This window comes from Stegostoma tigrinum, chromosome 18 (assembly GCF_030684315.1).
Source record: "Stegostoma tigrinum isolate sSteTig4 chromosome 18, sSteTig4.hap1, whole genome shotgun sequence".
Taxonomy (NCBI): domain Eukaryota; kingdom Metazoa; phylum Chordata; class Chondrichthyes; order Orectolobiformes; family Stegostomatidae; genus Stegostoma; species Stegostoma tigrinum.
In genome coordinates this window covers 24380437-24401025 of record NC_081371.1, presented here as the reverse complement: position 1 = coordinate 24401025, position 20589 = coordinate 24380437, and the positions used below count along the sequence as shown (strand labels likewise).

General features: G+C 43.3%; 1 protein-coding gene across 2 annotated transcripts in view; it reads left to right on the top strand.

Moving 5' to 3' along the window:
- LOC125461088 (peptidyl-prolyl cis-trans isomerase FKBP4-like) overlaps window positions 1-18881 on the top strand; it is a 45701-nt gene extending 26820 nt beyond the window's left edge. The window contains exons 9-11 of one of the 2 annotated variants that reach the window (XM_048549463.2): window positions 7315-7500; window positions 9204-9440; window positions 16204-18881. In XM_048549463.2, coding sequence (XP_048405420.1) covers window positions 7315-7500; window positions 9204-9440; window positions 16204-16356 — 576 coding nt within the window. In that variant the 3' untranslated portion in view covers window positions 16357-18881. Of the gene's footprint in view, window positions 1-7314; window positions 7501-9203; window positions 9441-16200 lie in introns of both variants that reach the window. The other variant, XM_048549462.2, reaches the window with a different exon arrangement.
- The last annotated feature ends 1708 nt before the right edge of the window (window positions 18882-20589 follow it).

Here is a 20589-nt window from a genome sequence, read left to right as displayed (position 1 = left end):
ATGTGAAGGTGCCAGTGCTGGACCACGGATGACAAGCTCAGAAGTCACATGATATCAGGTTATAGTCCAACAGGTTTATTTGAAATCATAAGCTTTTGGAGTGCTGTTCCTTTGTCAGGTGAAGTCACTTCTGACCTTGTTCTTGATGTATCCTGTTTTTATGACTTATGCATATACATACACTGAAGAGCAGAGGGACTTCCATCTCCTTTACAGTTTGTAGATAACTCGTACATTGTCTCTCTGCATTCTTGCTGCCAAACTGATTCAATTCCTACTTTTCTATATTAAATTTCATCTGCCACTTGTTCCCTAGCCCTGCCCCCCAATTTCATGAACTTATCTATGCTCTTTTGAGGTTTTACTCTCTCCTTGTCAGTTCATGATGCTTCCTTATTTTCTCTCAGCTGCACCTCCTGAAACTATGCCCTGTACACCCAAGATCTAGTCATTAATGTGCATCAAGAAGAGCTGAAGGATGTGATACCAACCCCAGAGGGCCATAAACCCGTAGTTTTATTCTATTAGTAAACACCTGAGTTCTCAAATTCGAACATGCTACTGGTCTGTAATGAAATCGTAATGATCATCCGATTAATGTTCATTTCATTTAGTGCCTTGCTATGATTCATGTAGAGAACATTAACCTTTTAGAAAGACGTTGAATTTTCAGCGACTGATAGGAGCACGCAAGGTTTTAGATATCAAGATTTTACTTTTAATGTGACCTCAAAGCAACAATAACGAAACACCATTTCAGAAGACATTCTATATACTCTAATCTACAGAAAACAAATCCCCATTTAACTCAAAAGCAATTTGAAATCACCCTTCACAGTTTTGCTTCCTCTCTGTCTGAGTAGACACTTGGTTCTCCAAGAACCTGTGTAAACTTTCTCAGCTTCTGGTAGCGTTCTTCTTTTTCCAGCCTATTGTAATTTTGAAACTTGCTTTCAAAATGAGGGTTACCTGGGAGATTCCTCTTTCTAACTAAAGCAAGGTAAATCGTCACAAACTTGACCTCTTCAGTCCCAAATTGTGAGCAATGGAGACTGTGTGTATGTCCATCTGTTTTCACAGAAAATCCTGAGACATTACTCTGGCTTACAGTGGACTTTTTGTCTCTGTCCAACACCATGGCAATGCGAATTCATCGGTCTTGAGTTTAGCTAGAACTGCCAAGTAACTGTCCTCTGGAACCCCCTACTTCACTCTATCTCAGAACTAAATAGACAATTTAACTATAATTGCCTAGAAAATTTGACATTGCACCATCCTGTGCAAAATAGAGCCCTTCTAGATTTTTTTTTGCCATTCTTTGTAGGTATGAACCCTTTGCATCATCTTCCCATTGAGAAACCTCTTTCAGCAACCAAACCACCAAAGCTTGTTAGGCCGGATCCATTGCCAGGTCACAAGGTCTCATTCATTCCTCAATTTTACCCTAAATCAAAGGGAGAGTCCCAAAACACACAAAGTTGCTGGAAAAGCTCAGCAGGTCTGGCAGCATCTGAAGAGAAGATCAGAGTTAACTTTTCGGGTCCAGTGACCCTCCCCCTCAACTGATACAGCGTCTGCAGATCTTTCGGTTTTTACAGCAAACTTAAACTTCTGGATGTGAGTTTGCTCACAGAGCTGGAAGTTTAGTTTTCAGACATTTCGTCATCAGTGAGACTCCAATGAAGCACTGGTGTTATGTCTTGCTTTCTATTTATCTGTTTAGGTTTCCCTGGGTTGCTGATGTCATTTCCTGTTCTTTGTCTCCAAATCAATCTAACATCCCCTGACAAAAAGAACAGGAAGTGACATCACCAGCACAGGAAATGACATCACCAACCCAAGGAAACCTAAACAGATAAATAGAAAGCGGGACATAACACCAGTGCTTCGTCGGAGATTTGCTGTTGATGTTACCTAGAATGGTGACAAAACATCTGGGAACAAACCTTCAAGCTCAGTGAACCAGCTTACATCTGGAACAATATAAAGACCCACTCTCTTGTGGACCGAGAGGAGGAGAGTGCCGTGTTGGAGGTGAAAGGAGGACGTCGGGTTGGCTGTGCGCCCTTGCGACCACTGGATCTTAATGCTGGCTTCGGCCTAACGCTGGTTCAGGGGAGCAGCCAACCCGCAACAATGGCTGCGGCAAGTGCTCGTGCCCCAGGTCAGGGGGTCCGGAACACCATCCGTGTTTCCGTAAAGAAAGTGGATGAAGGTGCACCTGTGGACCGCACCTTCTTCCTGAAAAGGGTCCTGTTGGATTGTTGTGGGTTCGTTGCTGCGGACATTTACCGCCTGCAGGATTTCCCCGGAGGAGGTTTTTACAATGTGACCTTCAGGAGTGCTAAGATTTGCGAGCGCTTCCTGGAGGTTTTCAAGGAGAAAGGAGGTGAGGGCCCCCTCTCTGTATTAACCGCTGTTTGTGATGCCAGCACAGAAGAGCCGTATGGTGACTGTACATACGTACAACCCGCATGTGCCAGCAGTTGATGTCCTGACCTTCCTCGGAAGGTATGTGAAGGTGGAAGGGGACCTAACTGACTTCATGGACCCCTTTGGCATCTGAACGAGTAAGAGGCAGGTCAAGGTGACGCTGAGGATGGGCGCGGACGGGAATGTCGTACACCCACCGTCCAACTTTGCGATCGGCGGGAGCAGGGGCTACCTGACCTATGCAGGGCAACCTAAAGTCTGCCATGCCTGTGGTAGGTCAGGTCACGTGGCGGCCGACAGCAAAGCCACCATCTGCAGGGAGGAGGGACACCTTGCAAAGGATTGCCCACAAGAGAAAAGCTGCAACCTTTGCGGGGAAGCGGGCCACCTCTATAGGGCATGCCCGCGGCAGGGGACCACCTATGCCCAGGTCGCCGGCAGGGGCAATGCGGGGCCAGCCCCCCCCGGAGGAGAGGAAGGCACCAGGACCCTGCAAGGACCCCACTAATGTGCAGGAGGGCCCAGCCCCGCAGGATGGGCCCGAGGCCAGCAAAGCTCCCCTGCAGGCTCCGCCCCCCCCAAAAAAAAACCCGGAGTCGATGGAGTGGACAACGGTCCGGAAAGCGAGGAGGAAGCTGCGTCGACGGGCCCAGGAACCGCAACTGTCAGGCGGGAAGAGGCAGCTGCAGGGGGGGCTATAAGAGCTCCTCTGACGAGGGGGATTCGGAGAGGGCCCGCCCGAAGCAGAAGTTAAAGATCTCGAGAGAGAAGGAAAGCAGCACCACACTTCCAGGTGACGGGAGGCATCCTGAGGCTCCTTCCGACACCCAGTCAAGTGCTGTTGGGGCACTGGAGGGCCCCCCGGAACTTACAGGCGGGAAGGAGGAATCAGCGCGTCCCCAGCCTGACCCAGGGCCGGGCCCTCCTGCTCTGCACCCCTGATGGGGGGATGCCACCCGTAAGGCAGCATGAATGGCTTCCTGAGCCCGGAGAGCGTCCAACAGTTAGCCTGGGCAATGGGCACGAAGGGAACAGATGGAGGGGCTGGACCTTGGACTTGGGGGATACTGCGGTCACTGCCCACAATGGGGGTACGAGTTGCGAGCATTAATATGCGCAGTGTCAGGTCCACCGCAAGATGTGTATCCACGTTGGCCTACCTGACCACCATCAAGGCAGACCTCCTGTTTCTGCAGGAGTGCGGGATACCGCACCTCAGCAGGTACAGGAAATGGTCGGGCGCCTGGACCTGTGGGCCTTCGATCTGGTCGGGGGGTAATGACTGTCGCTTCTCGGGCCTGGCAACTCTGCAGGGGCGCGGCTTCACCATCTCAAGTTCAGGAGGTGGTTGGGGGGTGGGGGGGGGCCTCCTAGTGGCTAACGTCACCTACAGGAGCGCTCCCCTGAGGCTGATCAACGTGTACGTCCCAGTGGTACGGAATGAGCGGTTGGCCGTCCTGCAGCGGCTTCCACCCCTGCTGGCTACGTCCAGGCCGGTCATGCTAGGCGGAGACTTCAACTGCATCATCGATGCAGATGGAAGATCCGGCGTGGGGACAGCGGGTGGGGGGAGTCAACTGGATGTCACGTCCAGATTCCTGATGGGCACGGTGAAGGACGCCAAGCTGCTTGACGTCTTCAGCACCCCTGCAGACGGAGCGCAGCGGAGGTACACCTGGTCGCGGCCAGACGGGTCTATCCGCTCAAGGATAGACTTCCTGTTTGTGTCATGGGCGTTCTCGGTCAGGTCCACCGGCATCAAGCCGGTGTTCTTCTCTGACCACTGCCTCCTGCTGGCCGACTGTCACTTACAGGACAACCAGCCGACCAGCAAGGGGACGTGGAAGCTCAACATGACTCTGTTGACCCCAGAGAACGTCGAGGAGCTTAAGAGGGAGTACGCCGGTTGGAGAACCATGAAACCCCTCTTTGAGTCTCCGGGCGACTGGTGGGAGACGGTGAAGGAGAACATCAAGAGGTTCTTTGTCCTCCAAGGGTGTTCAGAAGGCAAGAGAAAGGCGGGGAAAGCTGTTGCGACTCCAGAAAAGGGTGCAGAACCTGCTCCTTCTGCAGTTGATGGGGGTCGACGTCACGGAGGACCTCCGCGAGGTGAGGGGCCAGCAAGCCTCGCTCTTCGCCGCGGAGGCCTCCAGGATAATCTTCCGATCCAGGGTCCGCTCCGTGGAGCAGGACGAGACGTGCTCGAGTTTCTTCTTTCAGAAGGTGCACAAAGAGACGTCTGTGCTTAGCCGGCTGAAGGAGGACGACGGCTCTGTGACATCATCTCGGCCCGACATTTTGAGGATCAGCAGATCCTTCTATGCCGGACTGTACGACACGAAGCCCGTGGACAGCACAGCCTCCGAGTTGTTCCTGTCGTCTATCACGGAGGTCTTAGACAACGGCACGAGAGAGTGGCTGGACCGGCCAATATCCCTGGACGAGCTGACCAGAGGCCTCAAGTCCTTGCAGAGGAATAGGACTCCCGGAAGCGACAGCTTACCGGTCGAGCTGTATTCCGCTCTGTGGGGCCTGGTCGGCCAGGACCTGCTGGAGGTGTACGATAGTGCGCTTCGGGCAGGGGAAATGTGCAAGTCCATGAGGAAGGGCATCATCACCCTCGTTTACAAGAGGAAGGGGGAGAGGGAAGAAATTAAGAATTGGCGTCCCATTTCACTATTGAATGTGGACTAAAAAATCCTGGCCAAGGTCATAGCCAACCGGATCAGGTCTGTCCTGGAGTCGGTGATTCACCCTGACCAAACCTGTGCTGTGCCGGGCAGGAAAATCGCTGAGAGCCTCGTGCTCATCAGGGATACGATCGCCTACGTACAGGACAGGCGGGTGGACACCTGCCTCGTCAGCCTGGACCAGGAGAAGGCCTTCGACAGGGTCTCTCATGCTTACATGAGGGACGTCCTCTCCAAATTGGGGTTCGGGGAGGGCATCCGCAATTGAATCCGGCTGCTCTACGCCAACATCGTTAGTGCAGTCTCGATCAACGGGTGGGAGTCAGACTGTTTTCCTGTTAGATCTGGAGTCAGGCAGGGCTGCCCGCTCTCTCCTGCCTTGTTCGTGTGGAGCCCTTTGCCGCATCTATCAGGAAGGACGTGAGCCTGAAGGGCGTGACTATCCCTCGCCCTGATGGCTACCTTTGTGTGCGGCTGCATCAAGCTGTGCGTAGATCCTCAGTACGCAAACACGAAGTGTCACTACTTACTGAGGTTCTACCTGTCCCCGGTGTTGCGAAGGAGGGGCCTGGCCTCGTTGCCGCGGAACGCTCCTAGTAGTTGGACCGTCCCGTACCACCTCTCCTTCGTGGAGAAATCTTTGAAAGGAAACACCTTTGACCACAAGGCCGTCAGGCAGTGGTCAGCACGTAGTATCCTCGGGACCCTTCGGGAAAAGTAGAGGGTGGATCCCGTCGTGCGGTTCTCCACGCAGACTGCCAAAGTCGTTTGGCAGAATACCTCATCGCCAGAACTTTCAAACAAGCACAAGGACATTGCTTGGCTGGCGGTGAGAGGGGCTCTGCCAGTGAGATCCTTTATGCATGCCCGGAATCTCTGCGCCACCGCACGCTGCCCTCGAGGTGTCTGCGGGGGGGGACAAGACTGTCGATCATCTCCTTCTGGAGTGTGCCTCTGCGCAGGAGGTCTGGAGGGGGATGCAGTGGTATTTGTCGAGGTTTGTCCCGAGCAGCTCCGTGACGCGGGACTCTGTGCTCTACGGGCTGTTTCCGGGGATGCACACCGAGACCAACATCAACTGCGCCTGGAGGACCATCAATGCGATGAAAGACGCTCTTTGGTCTGCCCGCAACTTGCTGGTCTGCCAGCTGAAAGAACTGATCCCGACCGAGTGTTGCAGACTGGCGCACTCCAAGGTCCAGGACTACGTGTTGAGGGACGTGCTAAAGCTTGGGACAGCCGCCGCCAAGGCGCGGTGGGGAAAGACCACCGTATGAAACCCCTCGTCCAGAATAGAAAAAAGAACCCTATCTGGTAACTGAGCCCAGCTGGCGCCTTCCCCAACTGGTCAGGGGGCCAGCGGGGCGACTGTGCGGGGTGACGACTGCCGGGGTATTTTCTTTGCTTTGTTTTTTTTCCTCCTTTGTTTTTTTTCCTTTAGTTGGTGTATGTACCCCCTGGGTAACCCAGAGCGGCTTGCATGACTAGGTAGGTGTGTAAATATTTTTTTTCATACATCTTACGAATAAAGTATATTTTTTCAAATAAAAAACAAGTGACGAAATGTCTGAAAACTAACCTTCCAGCTCAGCGAGCAAACTCACATCCAGAACCTCAACCTGAGCTACAAATCTTCTCAACTCGCTAACTTAAACTTCTATATTTGTAAAACCCACTTAATTGAAAACTGGTGCAAACATTATTATAACTCACTTTCAAAGTAGTGATTGAAAATCATGACCATGTGAATAAGTTTTTGTGCACAAAAAAATTGTATATGATCTCAGGTCTGATACAGTTTGTTAATGGCACTGAAATAGATGCCTGATTAACTAACTAAATATGTCTATTAGCAATTTGAGTGAAAAAACTTTTCAGGTTGATGCTCCATAACTTGTATGGGCATGAGTACTAAAGAAAACAATAATGCTTGGCATAGACATCCTTTTTCATTTCCATGTGCAGTTTAACATGTTAGTACCTTACAAGCAACTTAATAGCTATCATCTGTTAACGAGTTTCTAATTATGGAATGTAGAAATTTTGTCTAAGGACTGGCAACAATATGATGCATGCAACAGAGAAGAGAGTTGATTTAATCTTACGGTCCCCAAGTATTGAAAATAACCTTTGTTCCTCCTTGCCTTGTATCTGCATAATTTGTGTAACTTTGTAATTTTATAATTGTCAGGTGGGAAAGTACAAGCAGGCCACCATCCATTACAAGAAAATTGTGTCTTGGCTGGAACATGAGAGTGGATTGTCTGAAGAAAACCTAAAACAATCTAGTGCTCTGAGACTAGCAGCTCATCTCAACCTTGCTATGTGCTACATAAAAATGGATGAGAACTTGCAAGCTGTAGAGAATTGTGAAAAGGTGAGGACACTTCTTTACGTCACCTCAGTGAAAACCAACAGTAAGTGTAAGTGATAAGGGATTTCAATTTGATGTTTCATTTTATGGTCAATCCCTTTGGATGGCAGAATTTTTTTGAATCGAGTGAGGAAACTGGGCTTATATTTTGGAGTTTTGAAGAATAAGGGGTGATCTCCTTGAAATTTAAAAAATACTTCTCTATGTCAGGGTAGCTGTAGATAGGGTGTATCCCCTGGCTGGTGACATGAAAACTAGGAACTTAATTTCCGAACAAGGAACAGGTTTTTTGAGACTAATTTGAGGAATTTCTTCACTTCGAGGGTGTGGAATCTTTGGAATTCTCTATGCTAGAAGCACTGGAAGCTCCATCTTTGAACAGGCTCAAAACAGAAATCAGCCAGCATTCAAGGACATGGAGGTAGTATGGGAAAATGGCAGGCTCACTGGGCTGATTTGTCTGCTCCTGTTCCTCTATGTTGAAACCTTGATACTGGAGGGTAACCATGGAGGTCCTATCTGTTACTGTCTTACATGAATTCAGGAGGGGAATTTGTAAGGTTTACTGTATATATGGCACTTAGATGATCCAGGTATTCCAACAAACCTGTCCATAACACTGTCAATTTACTTTAGCAAATATAACTTGCAGTTATAGTGTCATTATCTTGTAATGCATGGTATATGTGACTAAGAATGTCCCAAACCAATTTGTGGTGAGAATCTGAACTGTTTGGTATGCTTATTGATAGTTTACTTGATTGGGATTAAACTGTCATAGTCACATTTGCAATGAGACCTGATGTGTAGTATTACGTATAAGCAATATAGGTGCAAGCACATACAAAGATGATAATGCTTGATTAAATGGGAGAGCAGAACTTTGGCAGATGAATTGGTGTAGGCAAGTGTGCTATTGTTTTCTTTAGCCCAAAAAGGAGAGACTGAATATCTCTAAATATGAAAAGCTCCAAGCTTTGGACATTAAATGTATCTTGAGAATCCAAGTGTGTAGATGGCTGAAGTGGAATGAACTGGTGGAAAAATTAATTAGAATGGAAAAATGAATGCTGCATTCATACCTAGGGGACAAATAGGGATTACAGCTCCTAAAGTAACTGCACAAAGTTCTGGTTAGACTACACCTGGAGCCTGTATAGTTCTGGGCAACATTATCTGAGGAAGGTGTGCAAGTATGGTGTAGATTTATCAGAACAATAACTGGAATTTGAAGAGTTCTCCAGAAGAGATTGCACAAACTTGGAATTTAGAAAATTAAAAGGATGAGTTGAATGATTTTAAGATACTGTGGAAAATTGATAGGGTAAATAAAAATTAATTTCCGGCTGGCTGAGGATTCAGTAACCTCAAGCCATGTCTCTCAGTTTCAGTTCATATCTTTAAGAAATGAAGTTTAGTAATACATATACATGCAAGGAATAATAGTAACTTGAAACTCTCTTCTGCAAATGATCATTGCCAGACTAATATTTGGTAAGAATTCTGAGTCTTAGATTTAAAACTCACCACAGTTCTTCTAGGAAAGAGGTGGATATATGGAGTTAGGTTAACGATCTAAATTATTTCAGCAAATGACGTAATAAGCTCAAGAAGCTAGCTAAATGTCCTATTGCTGATCCTGTGTCTGGCTTTGGGATTGCTTGTTGGGACGACAACTAAAGCTCCTGCTTTTTTTTTAATTTCAGGCATTAGAGTTGGATCCAAACAATGAAAAAGCTCTTTTCAGAATGGGTGAGGCAAGACTTGCTATGAACGATTATGAGCTGGCAAAAGGAAACTTCCAGAAGCTTGTGCAACTTTATCCGAATAAAGCAGCCAAAGTCCAGATTGGAATATGTCAGAAAAAAATAAGAGAACAGTTGGATTTAGAGAAAAAGATCTATGCTAAAATGTTTCCAAAATTTGCAAATACAGATAGTAAGGTAAGTGTTAGTGAATATTCATCTTTGAAAGAGTAAAGTGATATGGTAAGCACAGGAAAATTTTTAAAAACAGGCAAGTATTTAAACCAAAAAACTGTCTGTTCTTAAACCCTTATATGCTCCGACTAATTTTGTGCTGTATGTTGCAGTGGCTATCAATAATATCACACAAATTATCACTATTTGGCTGGAATGAAGATTCATCTAACTCCAAACTTCTTAAATTTTTAACTTGTTCATTTTCACTATAGTGAACAACTCGTCCAAATCACAGTGTTGCATTTGCAATCTTTAATAATAGGACCTGACTCCTACCTTACGCAATAGTTCAACACATTCTTTTTAGTGCTGTAATTCTTTGGAAATCCAAACCACATCTGATTTTGCCTTTTCTGCTACAGGTAAACAAATGCTTACTATCTGATTTTGTATTCATTTTGTTTCCCAGTCAGCAAATATATTCCTTTTTTCGCATGTGTTGAAATAAGTAATCATTTGGTTCCCGTCCACATTGTTCTGAATCTGCCACCTGCTGGTTTAGTTAGAAATCTTCCTGAATCTGGTTGTCTGTTTTTTGTTCCGCTTATTTTGCTCTATTTCGTGAACTTTCAAACTTGACTTTCTCACTCCAAGTCATTAATGTACATATATTGATTTGAAGTTTAGATTTGCAGTTTATTACTGGGTGGCCCCACTTTAATTAACAACCTAATCCAACTTAAAAAAAGCTCCCATTTTTGACATTTAGTTTCTGAGCTAATTTCCCAGTGAAATATTTGACATTATCAGTTGAAGTAGATTTTTATTTTGATTTTGGGTAACTTAAGCAGCCTTCAGTTTGCACCCTTAAGTTTTTTTTTGTATATTTTTCTAAACATGAAAGTGAGAAAATATAATTGTCATATTGTGCACTTTGGGAATTGCTAATGCACATGATCCTTGGAGCAGACTCCTGAGATGGGCGGTTAACTTCTATTTTCTTAGCTGATCATTTTAAAATTTTAATTACGTTCCATACACTTCTTGTTTTCAACACAGAAAGTTTTGCACAAAAATGTATCAACAATCCAGCATTGAGCACATCATTAACCTTGATTAGTGTTTATCAGTAAGCAGTAGTTACAAATTTCTTCTCCTGGATGAGAGGAAAGGTTATTTTTAACCTAATCTGGGGTCATTAGCCATATATTACCTACTCAAGTGTTGAATTATCATAAGACACAGGATCAGAAGCTAGACCATCAGTCCCACTGAGCCTGCTCAACCATTCAGTGAGATCATGGCTGACTTGATAATGCTCAGCTCTGCTTTTCCTCCCTTTCTATTGCTGATTTTAAAAAAAATCTTGCCTGTCTCAGCCTTCACTTAAATTGATCCAGCCTCAACAGTATCTGTGGTAAAGAATTCCACAGATTCACTGTCCTCTGAGAGAAGAAATTCCTCCTCCTCTGTCTTAAATGTGAGACCATGATTCAGATTATGCAGTCTGTTCCAGGACACTCCTACAAGGGAAATGACTGTCCATTTGTACCATGTCAAGCCCCTTAAGGATCATTGAATGTTTCTGTTAAGGTAGCACCTCGTTTATATATTCTGTACTCGTTGGAACATAAAAGGCAGTCTCTCCATACCTGATACCAGACTAATGAACCTGCTAATACAGTTCATCTTCCCTTGGATAAGAGGACCAAAGCTTTTTACAGTATTCCAACTGTGCTCTGACTAGCACCTTGTACTGTTTTAGCAAAACCTGGTTTTGCACTCCCCTCCGCTTTTGAAATAAAAGCCCACATTTCATTTGTTTCAGAGATAGTAGGAACTGCAGATGTTGGAGAATCTGCGATAACACGTGTAGAGCTGGATGAACACAGCAGGCCAAGCAGCGTCAGACGATCAGGGAAGCTGACGTTTCGGGCCTGTACCCTTCTCCCCCATTTCTGAAGGGGAAAGGGATTCTGAAATAAATAGGGAGAGACAGGGAGGCGGATAGATGATAAAGGAGAGGATAGGTGGAGAGGAGACAGACAACTCAAAAGAGATGGGGGTAGAGCCAGTAAAGATGTGTAGGTGGGGAGTTGGGGAGGGGATAGGTCAGTCCAGGAAGGATGGACAGGTCAAGGGGGCAGGATGAGGTGAGTAGGTAGGGGATGGGGGTGGGGCTTGAGATGGGAGGAAGGACAGGTTAGGGAGGTGGGGACAAGCTGGGCTGGTTTTTGGGATGTGGTTGGGGTTGGAGATTTTTTTGAAGCTTGGCCAGTAAAGATGAGTGTAGGTGATTTCTCCCGTCCCTGACCACATCCCAAAACAGCTCAGTATGCCCCTACCTACTGGCCTCATCCTGCCCCCCCTTGACTGTCCATCCTTCATGGACTGACCTATCCCCTCCCTAACTCGCCACCTACACTCTCACCTTTTTTTTACTGGCTCCACCCCCACCTCTTCTTGACTTGTCTGTCTTCTCTCCACCTCCTTTCTCCTCCACCTGTCTCCTCTATATCTATCTTCTATCTGCTTCTCTCCCCCCCCCCCCCCCTACTATTTATTTCAGAGCCCCCTTCCCCTCCCCCATTTCTGAAGAAGGGTGTAGGCCTGAAACGTCAGCTTTCCTGATCCTCTGCTGCTTGGTCTGCTATGTTCATCCAGCTGTACGCCTTATCCAACATTCCATTTGCCTTCCTACTACCTTCTGAACATTTGCTTTTTGTCATTTGTCTATTCGCCAAGTTCTTGCCCAATCACTTCACCCGTTTATCTCTCATTGCAGACAATTAATCCTTGTCACTTTTCTTCCTGCCTATTTTTGTCATCTGCAAACCTGCCTGAAGTACTTTCACCTTCCTCATCCAAATCATTAGTACATGTTGTAAATAATTTGTGGCCCAGGATTGATCTGTGTGGCAGACCACCAGCAACAGGTCACCTTCCTGAAAATGGCTCCCTTATCCCATCTGTGTCTTCCATTTGTTAGTCAGTCCTCTATTCCTCTTAATGTACTGCCCCCAACACCGTAGGCTCTTATCTTTAAGTAGTGTAATGCATCTTATCAAACAGCAACTTAAAAATCTAAATAAGGAACATCCGTTACTTTGCTCTTACTATCCTGCTTGTTACCACCTTTAAAAGAATTCCAGTAAATATGTCAGGCATGACTTGACCTCCCAAGAAGCCACACTGACTATACTTGTTTATATTATACACTTCTAAATGATTTTGTTTTAACTCCCTTTATAACAAACTAACATTTTCCCAATAACAGACATTAAGCAATCTTATCTATAGAGACCTTTTTTTGTCTGCTTTTCAAAATAAAGGCTGTTACATTACCAGAAACAAAAACAGTTGCTGGAAAAGCTCAGCAGGTCTGGCAGCATCTGTGAAGAAAAAAATAGTTAATGTCTCAGATCCAGTGACCCTTCTGAGGAAGGATCGCCGAACTCCCAAAACGTTAACACTTTTTTTTTTTCCCCTTCATAGATGTTTCCAGACCTGCTGAACTTTTCCAGCAACTTTGTTTTTGTTCCTGATTTACAGCATCTGCAGTTCTTTTAGTTTTTGTTACATTGCCAGATTTTCCAATCCTCTGGCACTTTTTCAGAATCTAAGGATTCATGTAAGATTACTACCAGTCTATCCAGTATCTCTAGTAAGTACCTCCTTATAACATTCTAGGAGGCTTCCCATTAGATACAGGAAATTTAAGCCACTCCCCCACCCACCACATTACCTTATCTAGCACTTTTTTTCTTTAGAGCTAGTTGTGTTTATTCCAGTTTGCTCCTTTTTTGCCCCTTGAGTATTTAATTTGGGAATGCTTTTCGTGTTTTCTTCTGTGAAGACTGAAGCAAAGTACAACTACTTAGGTCAGTGTTTATAGACCTTCATTATGTTGTACTTCCCCTTGTGTTTGATCAGATGTCCTAAAGTCATATGCTTTCGGAAGTTGAGCAGCTTCAGGTCCAGTTATCTTAATTTGAAGTCCATCTGTTTAATGAAATATAGCATGATTTTGTTTATAAGCTAGTTGCATACACATAGTTGAGCTTTGTTCTCTGTTGGTTGGAACACTCCTGCCATTGCAGTTTAAAATCTCCTCAATGACACAGGCACAAAGGTCCTGCCAAGACTGAGACTTTGGAAGATGCATACTTTCTGACCTCTTACAGGTTCAGCACCCATCAAAGCTCAATATCACAAGAATCTAATGGCTGCATGTCTCTGTGTCTTCCTCTCCTCATTGAAAATTAAAGTATTTTGCCTGTATAATTATCCTCTGAACTATTTTTGCATGCTATTTGGTGCATTCAAAATCCTCTCATACTGTGGCATCCAGAACTATATCATATTCTCAGCTGAGGTCCAAACAGTATCCTATACTTAAGTTCAGCGTAACTTCCTCGTCGTACCTTATGTCTCTATTTTGCCTAGAATACTATTGCATTATTAACAGTACTCTGTGTACCTTTTCTGCTTTTTAATGTCCTGTGTATTTATGTACTCAGGTCTGTCTGCTTGTGCACATTTGCCTCAAATAATAGCCTGTAGTTTATGTTCACCATCAATGTTCTTTGCATTATACATTTCTCCCCATTTGAACCTCATCTAATCCCTGTCCACCCATTCCAATGATGTGTCAGTGCCCTTATGACACTCTGCAGTGTTTCAACAGTTTACAATTTTGCCAAATTTTTTGTCTGCAAACTTTGAAATTGTACCCTGCACAAGAGTCCCAATACGGTCCCTAGAACGTTAAACATTTGTTTCCCATCCCTGAGCCGATGTTACCACAGTCCTCTTATACCGTGAGCTAGAACTTTGTTGTCAAGTCTGTTGAGTAGCTCTGCTCAGATGCGTTGTGCACGTGGACTTCCAAAATGTCACCAGCTTTCCCCTCATCACCCTCTCAGCATTTCAAAAAGCTCCAGCAAGTTACATGGATGTGATTAGACACTCACGAGATGTAACATCACTTTTGGCAGCCTGTGAAGCTAAACATTTGAAATGAAATGTTTAGAGGGCACCTGTGTTACTGGCGTGTTGGTCACACAAGTGCCCTGCCATGTAACTGTTAACCTCATGGATGTTCCATATGATGCCAGCTGCTTCTCAAGTTCCAAAACCTAGATCTTGGGCTGATGCAACAGAACAAGACTTCCGACACCTGGGGTTATGTCACTGCATGGAATGACAATTAGCTTTCATTAGGTTGGAATAGCCCTGTCATTTCTTCATTAATTGAACCTGCCAATAAAAGAATAACTTCACATTAATAAACAGCAATGCATATTATTAATAAAGCTTAGAAATACTGATTAATTCCACTAACACTTCACATTTTGGCAGTAATTATGAGCCCTACTCTAATACCAACTACCTAATTATTGTTAATAAAAATGTTATTGCTTTTTATCTATTAGGTGCTTATCAGGAATTGTTCCCCTCAATAAGCTTTACTTCAAGTAAACCTTGCCACTAAAGCTTTACAGTAGTTTGTAAGTTGCACATGTTTTGAAAAATACTCACCAACCAATCACTTGCCTATTTATGATGTCATAATTTGATTTTTTTTTTTCTCTCGCTCTCTCTGAACTGTAAATAGACCACTCTGTCTCCCCTCCTTGCTTGTTTGAATCTTGAGGTCTTGCTATACTCTGTCCCCTATACCCCCATACCTGGCACTGTTTATAGTGAACTGTCTTGACCAAGAAGTTGCATGTTTAATCTTTGGTTAATACTAAATTATTAAATCCCTTGGCTTAGTTGCATCAGTTGGTTTCCATGTGGAATGAAACAAATTGTGCCTGAGTTCCCAATCCTGAATGCGGTTCGGTGATATTACTACCCCCCACAACACTTGGAACTGGATGTTTGTTGGTACACAGAGGTCAGAACTGGGCTTTACTATGATATGAACACCAGATACTTAACACTAAATGTAATCATATAAAAATGGTCAGTTGGATATTAAGAACTGTCTGTCTGGATTTACACCCCAGTGTAAGGTGCATAGAATATATAAGGCAAAAAGAAATGCAGAAATGGAGCTGTAAAAATACAGCTACAAAACAACTTTTTCCTGCAAAGCAGTCTTGTCAGCTGTCAACAACTAAATCTTTCAAAAACCATGTAATATTTAAACTTCCTATCAATGTTCTTAAAGATTTTACCTGTGGCTGTTCATATAACACCAAGTGGAGCACCAAGTGCATGTGCAGACAATAGTGTCATTCTGTTCGGCTTCATATTTACTTTATGTTTTAATTTTATGTGAAGGAAAAATAAAATTCCATCTGGAAAGTTTTAACTTGAAATTGTGACTCTAATTTTCCACCAGTGCAGCTGACTGAGCTGCGTGGACCATCTCTAACATCACCTTTCTAATTTTGTAAAACTTTGCGCATCCTACAAATGTATTATTTCACATCCCATTTTGGTTTCTCCAAAACAATAAGATTTGAATTGCTCAGTAAATTTCAAAGCCAACATGATGATGCAGTTGTACTGTTAAAGTTGGAAGAAATAATTTTCAAACGCGAATACTGAAGGTCAGAAGAAAAGCCATCTTTAATTTTATTCTATTTGTGCGGTTTGCAGTATCAAACTGGCAGATATCAAAATGGCGGGCATCCACCATTTTGGTGGGAGTATCCAAACATGCACCAGGCACTGCAGTGTGGGCTGAGTGCACCTGGCAGCATCTGGCACTAAAAATAATTAATTATAATTTTCTCAAAGTATTTTATAACCACAACTATATTTTTAGCAGAAAGAGATACTCAAAACACCTTCTGAAAAGGAAGCTGCTGTGGTGATAACAGAGGAGGAAGCAAATAAGGAGAACCTAGATGAAGGAGGTAAAGGCGAGCCAATGGAAACAGAAACCATTCACAAATCCCAGGAATTGGATGCTACAGCATGAAGATGATGTAGAGATTGAAGCTGCATTACTTGTTTGATTTTTTTTTAAAGCTTTGTTATAGTACGGTATTCTGTGTGTATCAATAATGCACCAGTAAAAGAGTTTTACTTACTTACTTGCCTCAGTGTTACAAGCTATTTAAAAAGAAATGATAACACATACTGGAATTGCTGAGCGTCTGAGTCACACTGGGTTTTTATGATCTGCCTATGGCACTGCCATGGCATTATTAGATGACGAATGAGATGACCCCACTCTTGTCAGCATGTAGGAAGTAGAAACTGGAATAAGCAGTTGGTAGCTCTGAATTATTTTGACTTGAAAAACAGTTTTTATCTCTTATTTTTAATTCTACACATTTCCTCATCCTAGCAGAAGTGGTATCATTTCCTGCTCCTGCCCAGTATATGGACATACAGTAATAAATTTTTTCAGCTTTGTAGGCTGTGCCTGGGAATTGTTAGATCAGTGTGACATGTTCTTGGAACTTGGATCAAGATGTATAGATGGTGTTGTTACTGCTGTGTGACTGAGGTACATTTCTTACTTTTTGAGGAAATTTGTTTGGCTGTTTGTAACTTGTGTATAAGTATCACCAGGTAATGCAGCTTTATTGTAGAATTACTGTATTCCACGGAATGGCTCAATTTTGTTCTTGCATTTGATTACTCCTTATCCTTCTTCAATATGTCAAATATGGAGAGAAAAGGCTCTTGTGTTTCTGTACTGGAAATATTCCGCAACACGTTTTAGTCAACTGGTCAATGCCACTGTTTGTGCTTGCAACCTGCTTCTTCACTTTCCATTTATATTTACTTCCCTCATGTTATTTACCAGCTTTCACCTAATTGCAGCAATTCTGTGTGCTATTTCACTCTCTGGGTAAAGAAACTTCACTTAAGTTCCTTGTGTTGGATTTATTAATTACTACTAACACTCAACCCTAACACTATCTTTGTATCCTTTGGTACTCTTTATAATATCAATGTTCTGAGAGAACCACCTCAACCACCATTTCTAGAGAAGAAAGCCCCATTTACTTTGCCACTGTGGTCTAAAATTCCTCACTCCCTTTATTCCTGGACATCATTACGGCATTTTTCCAGTGCCTTTTTCTGTTTTATATTATGTCCAACAAGTCTTTGCTCCACGCAAAATTCCCCATAATGTGGTGAGAAAGAAGATCTACCATATATTTCAAAATGCCCAAAAAGGAGGTTGTTTTAGTGGAATTTAATTCAAGAAAGTCTATTCACTTTGTAGGCCTATATCATCACTGTATCTTTCATTAAGGTTTAAATGGCTTAATCTAACAGAGCACTTGTGCATTCAGCTAGTCCATTCTGAGTTTAGCACAAAGTATCACTTTAATGATTTTTGGTTTATGTAGATTTGATCTGCTTTGTTTCTTCCCCCTCTGCCATTTCTGCTCACTTTGGCACGTGCCTTGACCGTACCCAAATTAAATTATTCTTTGTTTTGACAAACTCTAATGCGGTGATGGTCTCCATACCTCTATCACTGTTCGTACATGGGGTTAAAAATTTTGCCAGTAAACCACATACGTAGCACCTTGCACTGAGGAACTGAAGTCACCTGAATGATTTTCTTGGTGTGGTGCTTGGTGATCAAGTTTCCACCTAATGAGCATACTTTCACCATACTAGATTGATCCTGTACAATGCATTTGATTTCTTTCCCAAGGTTTGATAGTTTAAAAAGTGGAGGATGTGTTTTAATCCAATTACTAACACCCCTTGGAACTGTTGCCTTCTGACTTTTGTGACTCCCTTGGCTTGGCTCTCCATCTTTTCTTAGTTGTAAGTAACAGTCTAGTTTAAACACACCCAATCTAATTCAAAACTAGTGCTCACAAAACCACCTGGATCGAATTTTTTTGGATGGACAGTTGACACAAGTAATGACTGTGTGTATCCCTTCAGTTCTATATTATTAAATAGAACTTTAATGTAGCTAAATGTCATTAAAATTTAAAAAACCAGGATTAGAGAGTGAGTAAAAGTGTTTGCACTGGTTAAAATTATCCCAGTAAGAGTAAAAACGTTTTTAGTGAGGTTTTTGGTAGTATTAATATTTCACTGATTTAATTGCTTGGCCTTTTACAGTTCAAAATAAAACTTTAATAATCATTTCTAGAAATACACAAACTATGAGTGTAAGTTCTAGAATTTCTTAGATTCACAAGTTAGCATTGTTAACTACTGCAGGTCTTGTCTTGCTGCTAAAACGCACAAAAGACTTATTTGCTTTGCTTCGGGGTACTCTTTAATGGGCCTTTTTTTTTCAAATCTGTAGGAAAGGGGCTGCGGTTCCAGTTCTATGCAATACGGTAATGTGTCTTAAGTGCTTGACCTTACAGTGGAATAATATTGTGCACGATTTGTGTCCAGTACTACTTTGATTTCCAGCTTGTTTTACCAACCAAAAGGTGACTGTATGTATGTAAATACTTTTTGTTTGAGGGCAGCATAGGAGTAAAAAAAAAATAAAAATTCAGGAATTTACACACGTGTTGCAGAATATTTTGTTTTGTCTCTATATACATGCATAGATATGTTGAAATGTAATTTTGCAGACTAGGATGGCTTTCCTTCAAAGATGATCATTGTTCCCACATTCCAAAAAAAAACTGCATAGTAGGGTGAGTGTCCCTGGTACAAGCTTATTCCCAGAGAACAAATCTGAATTTAACAGGAATGAGTCACTCAATGCTAACTAATACTTAAAACAAACTAATAGAATTATTATTTTAAACAATCATAAAATGGAAGGGAACATTTTTATTGGCGAGGAGTGAATAACTTTATAGCTCGAACGTTAGCTGTGTATTCAAATGTTTAAGACAGATGACTAAATATTTTAATCCAGATTAGGCTGTTAATGACAATTCCCTAAAACAATTTTCTTTTTAAAAGCCTTGGTATGTGCATCACCAGATCTCCAAATAACCTTTTATATGGTGGAACTATCAGTTACTTCATCAACATCTCTTTCTAGCAAGTCAAGGAGTCTGTTTTCCTTTTGTCTAATTTCTGGTATCACCCCAGCCTTTCAATGATTTATCCAAACTTTCCAAAGCACCATCACAAAGTTGTCTATTTATTCATCACAGATTGGCTTCTCATTCATTGCGTTACACTACCCATCAATCAGAATTCATGCCCACAGTAGGGAGGTCAACTATACGTAAGGCTAGTTGTTATCCATCTGTGGCCCTGCCTCTGAATTTCAGGCAAAATATAGTGTTAAAGCTTTCTTCTGTTGCTTTCAGCTCCATGCCAGTTTCCGTAGACATAAGTCCTCTCCTTGTCCTACAGACACCTTCACCAGCTTCCACCACATTCCTTCTCTCTATCCTTTTACCTGCATTTGACCTGTTGATATGACATTGGTTGGCTTAATTTCTCTGCCTTAGAATTGAATGTCTACAGCATGGAAGCAGGCCATTCAGCCCATTGTGCCCACAGTGACCTTCCAGAGAGAATGCTGCCCAAACTCGCCTTCCTGCCTTATCTCTGTAATCTTGCATTTCCCATGACTAATCCACCAGGCCTGCAAATCCTTAGACAGTATGGGCAATTTAACATGACCAATTCACCTAACCTGTACATCTTTGGACTGAGGAAGAAACCTGCACAGACAAGGGGAGAATGTACAAACTCCACACAGTTGCTCAAGGTTGGAATCAAACCTAGGCTCTTGATGCTATGAGGTAGCAGTGCTAACTACTGAGCTACCATGCTACCTTCCTCATTCGTTAAAACCCATCTCCCTCTAAACTGACTGATGCTTTCAGATCCAACCCTGATTGTATAATCAAGTCTGCTGATAAGGTAGTGCTGTTGTGTGGTGTACAGACTACTATTTTGCAGAAGTTGAACATCAGCTGTCAAGATACCAATCAACCCTACAAGCTTGACCTTCTTCCCAAAATCCCCAAATAGAACTACACAAGTAGACTACAACAGCACAACATTTTGCAGGAGGAACACAGCAGACCAGGCAGCCTCAGAAGTAGTAAAGTTGATGTTTCAGGTCGGGAAGGGGCCCAACCTGAAACATCAACTTTACTACTGTTCAGAGACTGCCTGGCCTGTTGGGTTCCTCCAGCTCCACACTGTTGTTGCTGACTCCAGCATCAGCAGTGCTTACTATCTCTGTATAAGTAGACTCATTGTTTCTGGCTGCATCCATCTTGTGGAGCTCATCTCT